Source organism: Paramormyrops kingsleyae, chromosome 13 (genome assembly GCF_048594095.1).
Source record: "Paramormyrops kingsleyae isolate MSU_618 chromosome 13, PKINGS_0.4, whole genome shotgun sequence".
NCBI classification, from domain to species: domain Eukaryota; kingdom Metazoa; phylum Chordata; class Actinopteri; order Osteoglossiformes; family Mormyridae; genus Paramormyrops; species Paramormyrops kingsleyae.
Window position 1 is genome coordinate 26,434,825 of NC_132809.1, and position 14,788 is coordinate 26,449,612.

At 45.9% G+C, this 14,788-nt stretch overlaps 2 protein-coding genes and 2 non-coding genes across 5 annotated transcripts; 1 reads left to right on the top strand and 3 right to left on the bottom strand.

Moving 5' to 3' along the window:
- Positions 1-778: 778 nt before the first annotated feature.
- zgc:114188 (40S ribosomal protein S17-like) lies at positions 779-3,097 on the bottom strand. 2 transcript variants are annotated; one of them, XM_023838204.2, is made up of 5 exons: positions 3,003-3,097; positions 2,157-2,308; positions 1,916-2,021; positions 1,371-1,436; positions 779-899 (listed from the first exon to the last, which is right to left on the bottom strand). In XM_023838204.2, the coding sequence occupies exons 1-5, from the start codon at positions 3,003-3,005 to the stop codon at positions 822-824; spliced, it is 405 nt and encodes a 134-aa protein (XP_023693972.2). In that variant the 5' UTR covers positions 3,006-3,097; the 3' UTR covers positions 779-821. The 2 variants fall into 2 exon arrangements, with proteins under 2 accessions (XP_023693972.2, XP_072554581.1); XM_072698480.1 differs by lacking the exon at positions 3,003-3,097 and adding an exon at positions 2,744-2,764.
- On the bottom strand, positions 1,165-1,292 carry LOC111857416 (small nucleolar RNA SNORA71). The gene has a single exon (XR_002841355.1). It is a non-coding gene; the product is annotated as a small nucleolar RNA SNORA71 (small nucleolar RNA).
- On the bottom strand, positions 1,542-1,668 carry LOC111857415 (small nucleolar RNA SNORA71). The gene has a single exon (XR_002841354.1). It is a non-coding gene; the product is annotated as a small nucleolar RNA SNORA71 (small nucleolar RNA).
- A 4,462-nt stretch (positions 3,098-7,559) lies between the features above and the next one.
- Positions 7,560-9,705, top strand: LOC111857387 (ras association domain-containing protein 10-like). Its single transcript, XM_023838185.2, has one exon. It carries the CDS (start codon positions 7,897-7,899, stop codon positions 9,247-9,249), a length of 1,353 nt encoding a protein of 450 aa, XP_023693953.2. The 5' UTR covers positions 7,560-7,896; the 3' UTR covers positions 9,250-9,705.
- The last annotated feature ends 5,083 nt before the right edge of the window (positions 9,706-14,788 follow it).

Genomic DNA, 14,788 nt, shown 5'->3' on the forward strand with positions numbered 1-14,788 from the left:
TATATATTTGGTGGTATATGCATCTAGTAACTGTGATAATCATTCCTCCAAGAAAAAATATTAATAGAGCACTTAAGTAGAGACTATCACATTATAAAATACACAGCTTTCACAATTCCATTATAATGTGCTATTCTTATTCTAAAATACTTAGGAATATTATATAGGATATTTAACATTTTTTTAATGGGACCACATAACACACATTACTCCAAAAACATGAGTGGCTTCCATGGTATAGTTTGACAGAATGGGAACATTAGGTACCAAAATGCTAACCTTACCTTAAAACTAAACATATGAAACACAAACTAATCCTGTTAACTGGCCTGTTGCTTAAGCAAGAATATTCCAAATTACCATTTGTTAACAATAATAAACAAAGGAAGGCCCCTCCTTGACCACCACACCAGAAATATGTACCCCATTCAATTGGATTAGTAAAATTAAGTTATACACCACATTCATGTTGCCGTGAACATTTTTGCAGATTTCCTCAGTAGACAACAGGACAAGTTTTTCCATTTATTGAAGGATAACTTTCCCAATACCTATACCACCATTTTAGTCGGTACTCACCAACTAAAATATGCAAAAAGCATAAATACACTTTCACAACACTATTTCAATTATCAGATGCTTTTGTCCAAACTCATGTACAAGTGAGGCAAATGGCATATTAGGTACATGATACAGCTCGCAGACACAGAAATATTTCCAAAGACATTAAGGTTCCCAAGAAAGCTGTCCTCCACACAATAAACACACATCCCATGAAGACAGTTTTATATTTTCTTTATTAAGACAAATGTCACAAAGTCTCACACCCCTCGCGGTGTCTTGAAGTTCATTCCGACTGTGGGTTGGGTGACCTGCAGGTTGGACAGGCTGCCAAAGTCCTGGGGAAACCGAACGGAGAGTGAGTGATCTCACAGCCGCCGTGTCACAGTCAGCGGCCTGTGAGGTTACTTAGCTCAGCGCCTTCAGACTGTCTGCACTAGTCAGCCAGACGAACATCAAGTATCACATTCACACAAGGATATAATCAATTTTAGTTGGGACAGACATTTAGACTGCAGTACTATAATCAGCAAAAGTCCAGATCTGTAGAAATTTCTTAAAATGAAGGCCTAGACTGGTTAACGTGAACATCGTCTATACACATGTCTGAAAGATACAGGGTTTGAAAGGAACACAGCTCCCAAACAAACACGGGAAGGACTTTCAATACACTCTTCCTGCATTATCAATGACCTGGCAACAATCATACCACAGTCACTTTCGATACAGGATATTGCAAGAAGGCAAACTTCAGGATCATCCAATTCACGAACATCAAAATCATTTATGGGCTCATTTGAGAAACTCACCAACAGCTTCAGCATTTCCTTAGTGTCAGGATCGACCTCGATGAGCTCCTGGTCCAAGGCAGAGACCTACAACCATTGATAATAAAGATTAAATGTCCCGAAAGTAGTAGACGGCAACACCAAGGGACAATATAAAATCCTTTAAAGGGATAGAAGAGTCACAAAGAAAAATGTTTGACAGATACAGGGTTTGACAGGGACGTAGCTCCCAGCAAACACGGGAAAGACTTTCAATTCACTCTTCCTGCATTATCAATGACCTGGCAACAATCATACCACAGTCACTTTCGATACAGGAACAAGGCACTTTGTGTAACAGTAGGAAAACTTTTAAACGAAAAACAATGGGTGGATTTTTCTGGAAAAATCCACTACACTCATAGCATCTTATAAGCAAGTCTTAAATACATATTTATGCCAATGAAAGCACTCATGGGTTCAGAACAAAGATGGTGGAGGATCAGAGAGGAGAGCAGATAAAAACAGCCCCCAGTCCGTGGTGTGCAGGCGTGAAGGAGCCGACCGTGGCCCAACAGGTCACTAACCTCGGGGACGTAATTGTCCCTCCTCTCCCTCTCCTCCTCCTGCAGCTTAATGGAGATGCCCCTCACAGGACCCCTCTGGATCCGCTTCATCAGATGGGTGACATACCTGGGCCGGGTGAGATCCTGTTACCTTCCCACGTTGACACAGCACATTCTGCCTAACCCCCACACCCCATACTCCATTACCCCACGGTGGTCGCCCCTCCCCCTCTTCCAGCAGCCCAGAACTAGCTGAACTGACCCAGCGATCTTGTTGCGCAGCTTCTTGCTGGGGATGATGGCGATCTCCTCGCACACCCGCTTGTTGGTGTGGAAGTCATTGCCCAGGCGGGTGTAGTACTTCTCAATGATGACCCGGCTGGCCTTTTTCACCGTCTTGGTCCTGACTCGTCCCTGTAGAGAAAGCGACACAAACTTCGGTCAGGCCACAAATACGACCGCATGTGTGAAAGACATCCGGTTTGACAGAGACGGGACTCCAGTCAAATGCGAGAAAGGCTCTCATCTCGCTCTTCCTACATTACCAATGACATGGCAACCATAACACCAGTCACGTTCAACACAGGATATTTGATTTGGTCCATTTTAAACACAGCATCCCTTCGCAGATAACTAACGGTAATCACCATCTCAACCAGGACCCCAAGAAATTACTTAATTCACAGTGTCAGCTGTGTGATTAATGTACAATACATATAGTACAGAGGACTGTAAAAAAAAATCCACCATCACACCAACTAGTCGTAAAAATAATAGGAGACGCTAGCTACTTTAGATAAAATATAACGCATGCAAAAAACAAACAAAAAGTAATCGCCAAAGCCTTACCATTTCCACTAAAATTTTGTTAAATCGGAGTTAAAAATCAACGAATACTAAAAATCTAAATTAAGACCCAATATGACGCGTCCGTCATCGAGAAAAATATCAGTACATTACCATTACAAACAAAATTTACTAAATCAAGTCACAGCGCGACATAATAACGTGATAACTTGCTTAAACTGCTATATAAACATATATCTAGCAAATATAAGCCAAGGATTACGACGGATTTAGATCGGAACACCGTCTCGGGGATACCCACCATGTTGGATCAGGTTAGTAGAAGAGGCCGGAAAAGCGCCGACACGGAAGTTTAACGAGCGGCCCGGAAGTGAATGCCAGAAAGAATGTATGCATATTAACTAATACTCCCACCTAGCGGAGGGGCTGACTCAGGTCAAGTAATGCGCTTTATGTCTTTACCAAGAGAAACAATGACCCCAGATAATCGGCATTTTTGCTTCCTCCCAGAGTTGGGTAATTCAGGTATAGAGAGTAAAAGTCCACACAAAGATTTTGCTTCAACCAACTAGCTGAGTATAAACAGTCACAGTCACAGAGTACTCAACTGGTTGGTTGAAACATAATATTGGTCTGGACTTTTGCTCTCTGGACCTGAACTATTCACCTGTGATTAAAAGCAGTACTATGTCTCACAGTGCACAACTCTGCCTTGACTGCAACATGGATATTTTTAATCCCGGTCCTGGGTTCCTTTTGTGGGGAGCCCAGAATTTTCCTTACTTGTATGCAATTCCATCATATATCAGGAAGAGGCACTGTGCATTCTCTATATCGAAGTTGTTATAAACAAGTTTCCTACTTTCTATACACACACAAGTTAGTTTTGGGAAAATTATAAATCAGACTGCTATTTCTTATTGAAAAACATACAGAATATGTACATTGTTAATGACTATTTCAGCGAGACTAGTCTGTACACAAATTAACATTCAGGTAAGAGTTTTATTACCTTGTAAATAGTCTGTAGCGGTTGCACACTACCCCAATGGTTTTTATGTAGTTAATTTTAGGTTTATAAAGGAATAATACAGATTTGCGTGAGATTTCTTGCGTAAGAGTCTGAAAAAGTGATTGAAAGTTTGCAACCCTGATGAAGTACAAAGTAAAGCTGTCTGTTATATGGAGTCGTAGAAGTGCCATAAAAAAGCAATAAATCTGTAAAATATTAAGAAAATAAATGCTTTCGTATATTGCCCTTTCCCTATTACTTACAGCTGTCAATCAGTTGGCTCTGGTTACGCCCACTGAGTGGCAAAAGGCTGTAGTAGCATTAACTTTCAGCTTGAGTGCTGCGAAAACACTTCTAAAATGGGAAAGTGCTGTGGTGCGATTCATCGTATAAAGCAATTTAAACAAGAAATCTGAGCTTCTTTTTACAGACTGCAGAAAACTAAAGAAAAATAGCTAGTGGATCGCTGTAATACGCAGCTACAACTAGAAACCAAGCTCTGATTCGATTTTCGGGTAACATCATATGTTATATACTATATAGGGTGACCAGATAATCCATGTCAGGGAGGACACTTTGAGCTACTTCGGGTTTTACAAACTACTTTCAAATTGAAAGGCTCCTGTGCTCGGCTAAATAGTTCAGCTCTTCTTGTGCTTTGACTGGTTTGTTTCCTTGACTGAAAGACTCATCCAGCTGTTTCATATCAGCATTAGTGACACATGCATGATTATAGGAGACTAACCAATCAGCACACAGCAAGAACTCAGTGCTCAAGTCAAATCCAGGTCCGTTTAATTGAAATGGTAATTTACAATTCCTGTCCTAGCTCAGAGTGTCCTCCCTGACATGGATTATCTGGTCACCCTATTATATACTGACTACTCATCAGTGAAATATCTACCATCATTCATTTATGGGGTGGTTAGATATTGTTGGCTAGCCCCCCCCCCGGTCCTTTAAGGCGCCCGGTGTTCCCCGTTAAAAACTCAGTCAAGCTCCTTTTCGGTGCATGTTGAAAAAATATTTAGTTTCACGGTAGAGGTCGCTATATACTAAGTAATCAATATAACTCACGGTGGCTAAATCTCCAAGCCGTTATTTTCACACATCAACACAAAACGTCCCACATCTTCTGCTGCGTTTCTATGGTTGCGTTTACTTTTTGCTTCACAAACAGAACTTTGAAATTTTAAAGTATCCTGATGGAAAGAAATACAATCACCTGGCTGGACAAATTAGGTTTTTTTGTAAAAAGATATTGATACAGAGTTATATTAAACATTTGCTCTGAATGCCATGTCCAGTCTGGTAATTCTATATCTGTGGCTGGGCTTGTGTTTCTGGCTAAGTGCTCATGACCCAGGTGAAAGCCAGACAGATACCCGATATCACATTGTGGTTCAGTGCGCAAGATCAGCCACGGGAGACGGGAGAATTATTGCGCCAGTATGAAAATCGTTTCACTTAAATGCTTTGTCACAGAGAGGTTGTGAACAGCTATTTAATAAAATCTGGAAACAAATCAAGGATCTCCTTAGTAGCTTGTAGACAAAAGACACATTATTTGTGGTTCAATGAAAGGCCATTTGTGTGGTTTGCAGTAGGAGTGTGTATCTAACCCCCGGACCTGATCCCCTTAGACTGGCGGGACTGTCTGTCCTGGTCTGAACCTCAACTCTGTCATGTGTTTTTTAATGAGGGAGGGGGAATAGTGCTATTGAAACACTACACACCATCATCTGCGTTCACCCCCCCAAACCCCCCCGCGCCCCTTTTATGAAATACATATATGCACAAGGGCAGAAGACAAAAAGCAGCCCTGACATTTGTCAAACTAATTTGATATGGGTGGGGGGGGGGGGGTTCCCCCTTGGTACATTTTGCCGCCAACTGGGGGGTCTCTAGTTTGTTTCTCCCAGAGGCAGACTTACCATATGGCAAGTGTAGGCAGCCGCCTGGGCCCCCCGAAAACTAGGGGTCCCATGAAGACAGAAATTCCATAAGTTACATTTAAGGATATAACATAAAATATCATTTAAATGTTAGCAACATGTACGCTATTTGCATTTTTAATGACAGTTCTCAGGATAGACAAAGTTGCCCTGGTTCCAGCTGTAATAGACTATTCTACTTGGAAACTTTGCGCTAACCAGCTTTCTTTTACCACTGGAGTTTACCGGCTGTTCACTGGCAAGCGAACCGGCACAAAGATACAAGGCTAACATTACATCTCCCTTAACATTACATCTCCCTTAACAATACATCTCCCTTGTCTGATACTGTCTCGCTACAGTGACAAGCTGTGAACACAATTAAATGAACGTATGCAAAAGACTCAGGACTAAAAGAGCGAATGATGAATCTTCTTAAATTTGACCGATGGATCCTCTGGCGTGATTTCACCCCCCCACCAGCAAATCTTACCTACTGCATTCCTGCCCCCCACCCTGATCAGTAGGTTTTACCACATACATCACACACTTTGATTACTATATTATTGAGGTTCCATTGTTTTTAATTCCCTCTTCTTTCTTTCTGTCTGCTCCTGAAATATCTCCTATGGTCCACTAGGGGGGCTCCTACCCATGTCAGCCTAGGGCCACCAAAGAAGTTAGTCCAGCCCTGGTTTCCCAGCCCACCGGCCCTCATTAGACCAGCTGAACCTGAAATTTCCAGAACTTCAACCTGGCCAAGTCAGTGTCTGTATATGCATATATGATTATTTTTCATATGCCTTGTGATGGACTAACATCCCATCCAGGGGGTCTCTCTGTTTCCTGGTTAGGTTCCTGGCTGTGCTGTAGGTAAGTGGTTGTGGGAGATACCTGGAAAATGAGTAGATGGATTTTTTTATTGTCATTAATCTTCCAGCGCTGCTGCTGGAAGGTGTAGCTAGAAATTAAGTGTACCCAGGCAAAATGTTACTTTGGACCCCCGGGGTACATTTTACCGGACCGGCCTCAATGTTAAATTTCACACCAGTGTGTCTGCTGTGATGCCACGTCTCCACAAAGACCATCATCACTTTTCCCAAGGCACCTTTACCGTAACAAATGTGTAGACAAGCAACGTACGTCATTAACAGGCATCATGAAAGCCCGCTACCACAGGGCTGGGAAACACTTCCCGTCCCACCCGGACAAAAACCACTTATTGGCTGCCTTTGTGTTTTTCACCCTTCGGGGCCACAGTAATCCCGCGCTTTGGAGGTCCGATGCGCCTGTCTACGGTTGCGTCTCATATAGTCGGTAGGGGGCGCGCTCTTTCACATCGCTTTAGCGGAGGATGAGCAGATCATCGAAGTTCTCGCAAACCTCCAAACTCCTTCGCCTCGTGCGGATCTCCTCCCCATTCAGGTGAACTGGACCCCTAGTTGAGGATGAACATACAATGTTCATGTATATGAATGAAATGTTCCACATCGCTTATTTCATTTTTATCCTAATAATAGACACATTAAGATAAAAACATTTAAATTATTTTCTAACTATTGCCTGTACGTTCGGGTACAGAATGACATTCCTTTCCGTGGTGGGTGGGTTTATGGCTAAACTCTGACTTTATACCAAAAATGTAGTTAAGTACCTTGTATCTTGGTAAATTACAGATAAAAAATAAAATTAAAAAATAGTGAAAAATAAATACATCGACGCATCAGGAAAAAGCTGATCTTTACCGATCTGAACTTGGACTGACCAAAACATCAATTTTAATTTATTATACGTGACCAAACAATGATGCTTCAAAAGATCCTGTATTTTTATGCTATTGATTAGCCAACACGGAGGATCAAAAAGGGTGGAGAACACGTGATGACGTAGCGTTAGGTCTCAGTGAGGAGGCGGCGGCGCTGTGCCGGTTCAGCACTGTCATGTGATTGTTAGGATCGGGGCGGACGCAGCCTGACAGCCTCGGGTAGTGATCTGGGCTGTGATCTCAAAGCGGAGGTGGACAGGGGATTTTGCCCCCACCCCCTCGTAATGTCTCAGCCTGTTCTGCTTTGTGAACGGTGCCGAAAACTATACGGTGAGGACGGATCGAGTTGGGATGTGCGGAGAACTTCAGCAGGGCTGCCTGCCTCCGAATGAAAGACTGACAGAAAACTTTACCGCACCGGCGGGGGAGAGAAGGTAAAAAGTACGGCGCACGCTGGCTGTGGGTCTCCGGTTAATGCCGGGAGATGGAGGAATGCAAAATATCCGTGTGGGTTTGCAGAGAGGAGAAGCAGATATCCGGGCTGACCCGGCGAACTACCTGCGCCGATGTTGTCAAAGTGCTGCTGGAAGATCAGAGCTTGAAACGGGGCGCTGCTGCGTCCATGCTGTCCGGCTCAGCCCTCTCTTACTGCATCGTGGAAAAGTGGAGAGGCTTCGAGAGGATTTTGCCCAACAAGACAAAGATCCTACGCCTGTGGACCGCATGGGGAGACGAGCAGGAGAACGTGAGATTTGTGCTGGTGAAGAATGAGGCGTCCCTAGCCAGCAGCGGACCCCGGAGCGCCGAGGCGCGGGTGGTCCCCAGTAAGGAGAGCCAGTGCGTCTGCAAGGGAGAGGCTAAATGCACGGCGACTTCCATCCAGGAGAAACAGCGTCGGATCGTCAGGAAGGCGTTCAGAAAGCTGGACAAGATTAATAAAAAGAAAGAAGAAACACTGTCCAAGGACACTTCTTCCGTAGAGAAAATGGAAACTTTGGTGCATCTCGTTATATCGCAGGATCACACTATCCGACAGCAGATCCAGAGGATCAAAGACCTGGATAAGGAGATCGACAGGTACGAGGCGAAAGTTCACTTGGATAGGATGAAGAGGCACGGCATCAACTACGTGCAGGACACGTACTTGGTCGAGCCAAGGCCTGGAGTGAACCGAACCGGAGACGGGGGGGAGCCGTGCCCCGCCGAGGCTCTCTTGCGGTTTGAGGAGTACGCCGGCAGGTGCGAGCAACTAGTGGAACTTCAGGAGGTGCTGGCAGAGCATGAGGCGCTGATGGAGAGTATTACAGCGGAGATCCAGGAGGAGCTCAACAAAAGGTGGATGAAACGACGGAAAGAGGAGATGTCCGGTAAGGACCAGGACAGCTGCGGGGAAGAGGCTATCATGAAGGTGACGAGCGTCTCCTCCAAGACAGCGGATCAGGAAATAGAGACAGAAAACGAATTGCTGTTGGACGAAGACAGGATCAAAACTCAGCTGGACACCTGCTTGTACATCGGACTTCGACTGAATGCGGACTTGGAGGCTATCAGGAGTGATCTGGACGTGAGCCAGGAGTTGTGGGAAGCGAAGGAGAAAGAATTCACGAATCTGCTGGAGAGGGTGCGCTCCATGGATGCTGGGGGTGGCAAGGAGGTTGGGAACGCCGGCGAGAGAGCCTCTGCCGGAGCGCAGAACCAACAGCCGCCTTCGCTGAAGCCGAGCGGATGGACGGAGGAGACGACCTGCGGAGGGGATGGCGAGGACTCGGACACGGGGCTGAGTTCCCTGCACAGCCAGGACTCAGACAGCGCGGCTGTGTGCGAGTCCCTGGTATAAATCCGAGACTCCGCGAAACAAGACGAAGGATCCCGGTAACAAGGGGTTCGGAAGTATAATAACGACGGTTTGTCTAAAACATTCGCCAGTGCAATCACACAGCATTGCATGGCGACTTGTTATTCATGCACAAGTCGGGGAATGGAATGTAATTTCGTTATTCTGTAAATGCGAACCACAGGTGTTATTTATGACAAACGCGCAGAGTTATGGGGTAATAAACGACTGCATTGTATCTGCAGGAAATCGAAGTCTTGCAATCTGGAGCAACCTGTTTTTAAACAGATAAAAAGGTTGTTCTGGGATTAAGGGGGCTGGCAGTACGCTTCTCAGCATTTTGTGGTAGCATTATAAACACAGTTTAAGATCGCAGCGTCTGTGTCCTGGGCCGTCATAACTTAACTGAAGCGTATCTTATCTGAAAAATAAAGGTAATCCGCAATGCGAACAGCTAAATCTTGCAGTAAAGAGTGTTTCCTTGAAGTTAACTGATGTTTGTGTCAGTGTGATGGAGGATGGGATCTGCCAGGCTGCATCTTCTCCTGATTAATCCAAACCCCAAAATCCTGGTGCCAGATGAAATACTCTTTAGACAGCTGGACCTTTGGTGTTGATGTCGACATCCATAACCCATCTGCTTGCTTCAGAGTTTAGCTTTCTGTTCAAACAGAAAACATCACCACTACACACTCTAACACTCTCAAAAACACTTACCTTAGTTACACCAAGCCTACATTTACTGGGAAAAAAAAGCTTTTACTATGGACTCTGTACTGACTAAGTCTTATTCTGTCCCATTTATTCTTTGTGGGACTTTGTTGTACGAGAAGTCGACCCATTCATCTTCCGAAGCCTGGAGCCTATTCTTGGATGCGTAGGAAATGATTCAGGGGACACCGACTATAAAAGACTCCCGGCTTGGGGCTGCATCAGCATTTTATGTATTTGTGTCTGAACCACAATGTACTTTAGCATCTTGGTCTGAGTCACCTCTAGTCACCGTCCTGTGATTTTGGCTTAGCGCTACCCGTAGGTAAAGTCTGCAGCAGGGCGGCGGGTAATTGCTTTTGGTCACTTCGATCCCTCCTGGCCCTCGGCGGCCGAAGCCTCCTCTTGTTAATCAGGTAGCAGCAGCTAATTGAGGGTTTTAGTTTGTCCTCAGCAGAAGTTTAAAAAGTCCCTGTGACCCTGTACTGGCACGGATAGGGGGGAGTGAGAAAGGCTGACATACCTGCAGGGAGAAAGACTGAAAAACAAATGAAACATGAATAAATAAGGATTAGGGAGGAGATGAGAGAAGCGGGACGAACAGGTGATGTGATGAGAAGGAGCTGAGGGGGCGAACAGTGCCGGAGAGGTATGGGAGGAAGGGAAGGACGCGCAGACACAATGCTGTGTAACGCAGAGGCAAGTAGGCGCGCAGACACAACGCTGTGTAACGCAGAGGCAAGTAGGCGCGCAGACACAACGCTGTGTAACGCAGATGCAAGTAGGCGCGCAGACACAACGCTGTGTAACGCAGAGGCAAGTAGGCGCGCAGACACAACGCTGTGTAACGCAGAGGCAAGTAGGCGCGCAGACACAACGGCGTGTAACGCAGAGGCAATTAGGCGCGCAGACACAACGCCGTGTAACGCAGAGGCAAGTAGGCGCGCAGACACAACGCCGTGTAACGCAGAGGCAAGTAGGCGCGCAGACACAACGCCGTGTAACGCAGAGGCAATTAGGCGCGCAGACACAACGCCGTGTAACGCAGAGGCAAGTAGGCGCGCAGACACAACGCCGTGTAACGCAGAGGCAATTAGGCGCGCAGACACAACGCCGTGTAACGCAGAGGCAAGTAGGCGCGCAGACACAACGCCGTGTAACGCAGAGGCAAGTAGGCGCGCAGACACAACGCCGTGTAACGCAGAGGCAATTAGGCGCGCAGACACAACGCCGTGTAACGCAGAGGCAAGTAGGCGCGCAGACACAACGCCGTGTAACGCAGAGGCAAGTAGGCGCACAGACACAACGCCGTGTAACGCAGAGGCAAGTAGGCGCGCAGACACAACGCTGTGTAACGCAGAGGCAAGTAGGCGCGCAGACACAACGCCGTGTAACGCAGAGGCAAGTAGGCGCGCAGACACAACGCTGTGTAACGCAGAGGCAAGTAGGCGCGCAGACACAACGCTGTGTAACGCAGAGGCAAGTAGGCGTGCAGACACAACGCTATGTAACGCAGAGGCAAGTAGGCGCGCAGACAGAAAGCTGTGTAACGCAGAGGCAAGTAGGCGCGCAGACACAGCGTATAACACAGAGGCACTTAGATGCACAGGCAACGCTGTGTAACGCAGATGCAAGTAGACACTCAGACAGAAAGCTGTGTAATGCAGAGGCATGTAGACACACAGACATGCAGACACAGAGACACACACACACACACACACAAAGCTGTGGAAAATGGGCAGTATAATTATCTTACAGGGAAGACAGAGCGACTGGGGGGTAAAATATCTGGCTTGAGGGGGGCAGGGGTGTATCAGCTGGTAACCAAACTCATTATCAGGCACTAAAACAGTCTAGATCCTTTTCAAAAGCATCATGACTTATTTTAAAGCACTGCTGAAAGCCTCTTTGTGGGGACCCCAGAGGTGTGAGGCCACAGCGCCCCCTACCTGCCATGCTTTATATGTAAATACAAAGCAGCGTGGTGAGTTGTGGGAATGAGGGGCGATCATCTGGGAGCTGCTATGCAGACCTGCGGGGGCAGGAAAGCTTAATCAGGCCCAGACTCTCCACTGACAGATGTGCAGAGAATCAGCCTGGGGGGGATCGTCACGAGCGCAGTTAAAGCACCTGACAGCTAGAGGAATTTATTAGAAAGTGGATGTGTGTGTGTGTGTGTGTTTTTTTCGGGGGGGGGGGGGGGGGGGGTTAAATGAGGTAGAGCTGTCCAGTTCCCTTCAGGCTGTCCTGGTTTGTGGCCCAAAGTTTACTGGAGATCAGAAGAATTACCAGGTAAACATCACTCCCACAGCTTGGAAATTCAAATATTTTTCTCTTTTCACTCAGTGGGACCAACTAATGGGTTTGGAGTTAAAATATCACTTCCTACTCTGATGGGCCATGGTCTGATGACCACAGCATGGGTGATGTGTTTTCAGGTTCAAGTACCGGTTCTATCCAGATGATGGAGTGTCGTGAGCGGCCAGACAGAGCAGCCCCACCCTGTCATGTTTGCTCTGGGCCTAAACATCAGTCAGCCAGACACCTTTCAGGAACCGAATGTTTGCCGATGCAGTGAGTTACGGGTCAGTGACTGCAAAAGCTGGCTGAGGAGTGAGTGGGGGCAAGAATGGCCGTGCGGTGAGAGAGCGAGGGGAAGACACACGTGCAAGAAACAGGAGGGACATTCCGAATGTGATGGGACAGCGATGTGTCCTAATCCAGCCGCTCTATATGCATACTGATATACTTATTAATTACGCCAATGCACACTCATTACACACTGATGCTTATTGTAATGCAGGACCTATTACACAATATTTCTGTGGCAACCAGACACTTGAGCACAATGGCATTCCTATACTTCCGACAAAATCCACAGGGCCGAAGTAGTTTTGGCAATACGAACTTGTAATCACTGTAGTGATCACCATTTCAACGTACTGCTCGTGCAGGGTCCCCCAGCTGTAGTTTTTCATTCGTTCTGATCCCACCCACTGTCCAAGATTGGCTGACATGATGTGGCGCTCTGCGATTGGTCAGCAGGACTAATTTTATAGATACCCACATGCTTTGTACTGCGCTGCACTTTAAATAGTGTAAATTAATGTGTATTCCTGTATTTATGTTGCAAAAAATAAATATCTTAATTGTGTAATGTTTGCCATCGAATGTGTGTGTTTCGTTAGCATGTAGCCGTGAGTGTCGTTTAAATTGTTGACTTTTCTCTTTATGTCACTGGTAGTATAAAACCAATAGTGGCTGTCAATAGAGAGCAACTTCCATTTTAAAACAGCTATCATCTCCTTTAATAAAAAGACTCACGCTCTCGCCACAATATGTATATTTGCCTTCTGCATGTGAGACTGCTGCATGAAAAACATTCTGCATCCTCTAGGGTTGTAGCATGATGTAGAACGAACAAGGTCACAGCATTGTGTTAAGTATGAAATAGATTGTTTTCGATTTCATAGATTGTCTTCGATTTCATTTTGTCTCAATGTTGTTTGAAGTATACGGCTGCCTTTAGGATCCCACTGGAAGCTCCCAGTTCAACCAGCTCCCAGATCGGAACATTAATGGGGGGAGGGTGTTTTGGGGGTGATCCAACCTAGTAGGTACATACCAGAGAGGTTAAACATTCACTCTGGTAAATGTGTCTCCAGCTCCCTTCAAAGCCAAACCACTGTTCCGGTACATTCCATGACTTCTTTCAGCCTAATAGCACGCACATACGCACGCTCACCCTTAAACTGGTTCATTAAAATGAATATTTACTAGATAGTCAAAACAACAGCTGGATGTGTGTGTGGACAACTGGGGCTCAATGTTTGCTTTTTGGTGCTGGAGTGTGGCTCAGAGGTTTAGGATGCCATGCTTAGTACCAGAAGGTTGTTGGTTCAAATCCTAGGGGGCAGCATAGTGATTTTACTGTTGAGAAAACCCTATAACTCCCAATTGCTCCAATAACTGGCTGGCCCTGCCTTCTCAAATGCATCTTGCTTTAGATAAAAATGTCTACTGGATTAATTAAAAAAGGAATATATAGAAAATAATGGACACAACAAGCTGGATCCAACCTACAAGCTTGGGTTCAAACAATGGCTGCAAGTTCTGCTGGAGAGAAGAAGAATACATGACACAGGCTACAGTTTCCAAAAAACTTGCAGGAGAATTAGATGCAGGTCACAGGAAACATTCAACGTATCCTTAACAGCTCCGCTGAGATCCTCTGGGTTTGATCACAGCACCATAGACGCTCTGAGATCCTCTGGCTTTGATCACAGCACCATAGACGCTCTGGGATCCTCTGGCTTTGATCACAGCACCATAGACGCTCTGAGATCCTCTGGGTTTGATCACACCATTGTATCCATAGACGCTGTTTGTCATAGCTCTCAGGAGGACTGAACGGGATTGAAGATTTCTGCCGGCATTCTGTTGCCCGCTATAAAGATGAGCCTCAGTAACAGGCTTAATGCTAATAGACTACTTTCCGTGTCCCAGGATAATGTGTAACAGTAATAGTTTGTCTATAATCTTGAAAAGCAGGGAAAGTCTGATCTCAAAAGTATTTGGAAGGCCGGCTTTAGGTAACATCCTCAGGGTGCCCAGTGTCTGTGATATTGCTTAAGTGTTTGGCTACATTTCACACTAACAGCCCATCCTGAGTGTACGGGATATGAGTTAGCGGTAGCATTAGCAGGCTTATTGCAGCGTTAGCAGTGCTGTCTTGCTGTGTGGGAGGGAGGGCAAGGGGAACCAAGCGACCTCCTGGGATCTCATAGAGGTAAGAGGGTGCAGATGCAGCAGACGCCCATCACCGGGGGAG

Excerpts from the sequence above, each read along its gene's own strand:
- LOC111857387 (XM_023838185.2), top strand. The coding sequence starts at position 7,897 with ATGGAGGAATGCAAAATATCCGTGTGGGTTTGCAGAGAGGAGAAGCAG.
- zgc:114188 (XM_023838204.2), bottom strand. Across the intron at positions 2,022-2,156 it reads CTGCGCAACAAGATCGCTGG|GTATGTCACCCATCTGATGA; the intron begins GTCAGTTCAGCT and ends CACCCGGCCCAG. Across the intron at positions 1,437-1,915 it reads GGGACAATTACGTCCCCGAG|GTCTCTGCCTTGGACCAGGA; the intron begins GTTAGTGACCTG and ends CAATGGTTGTAG.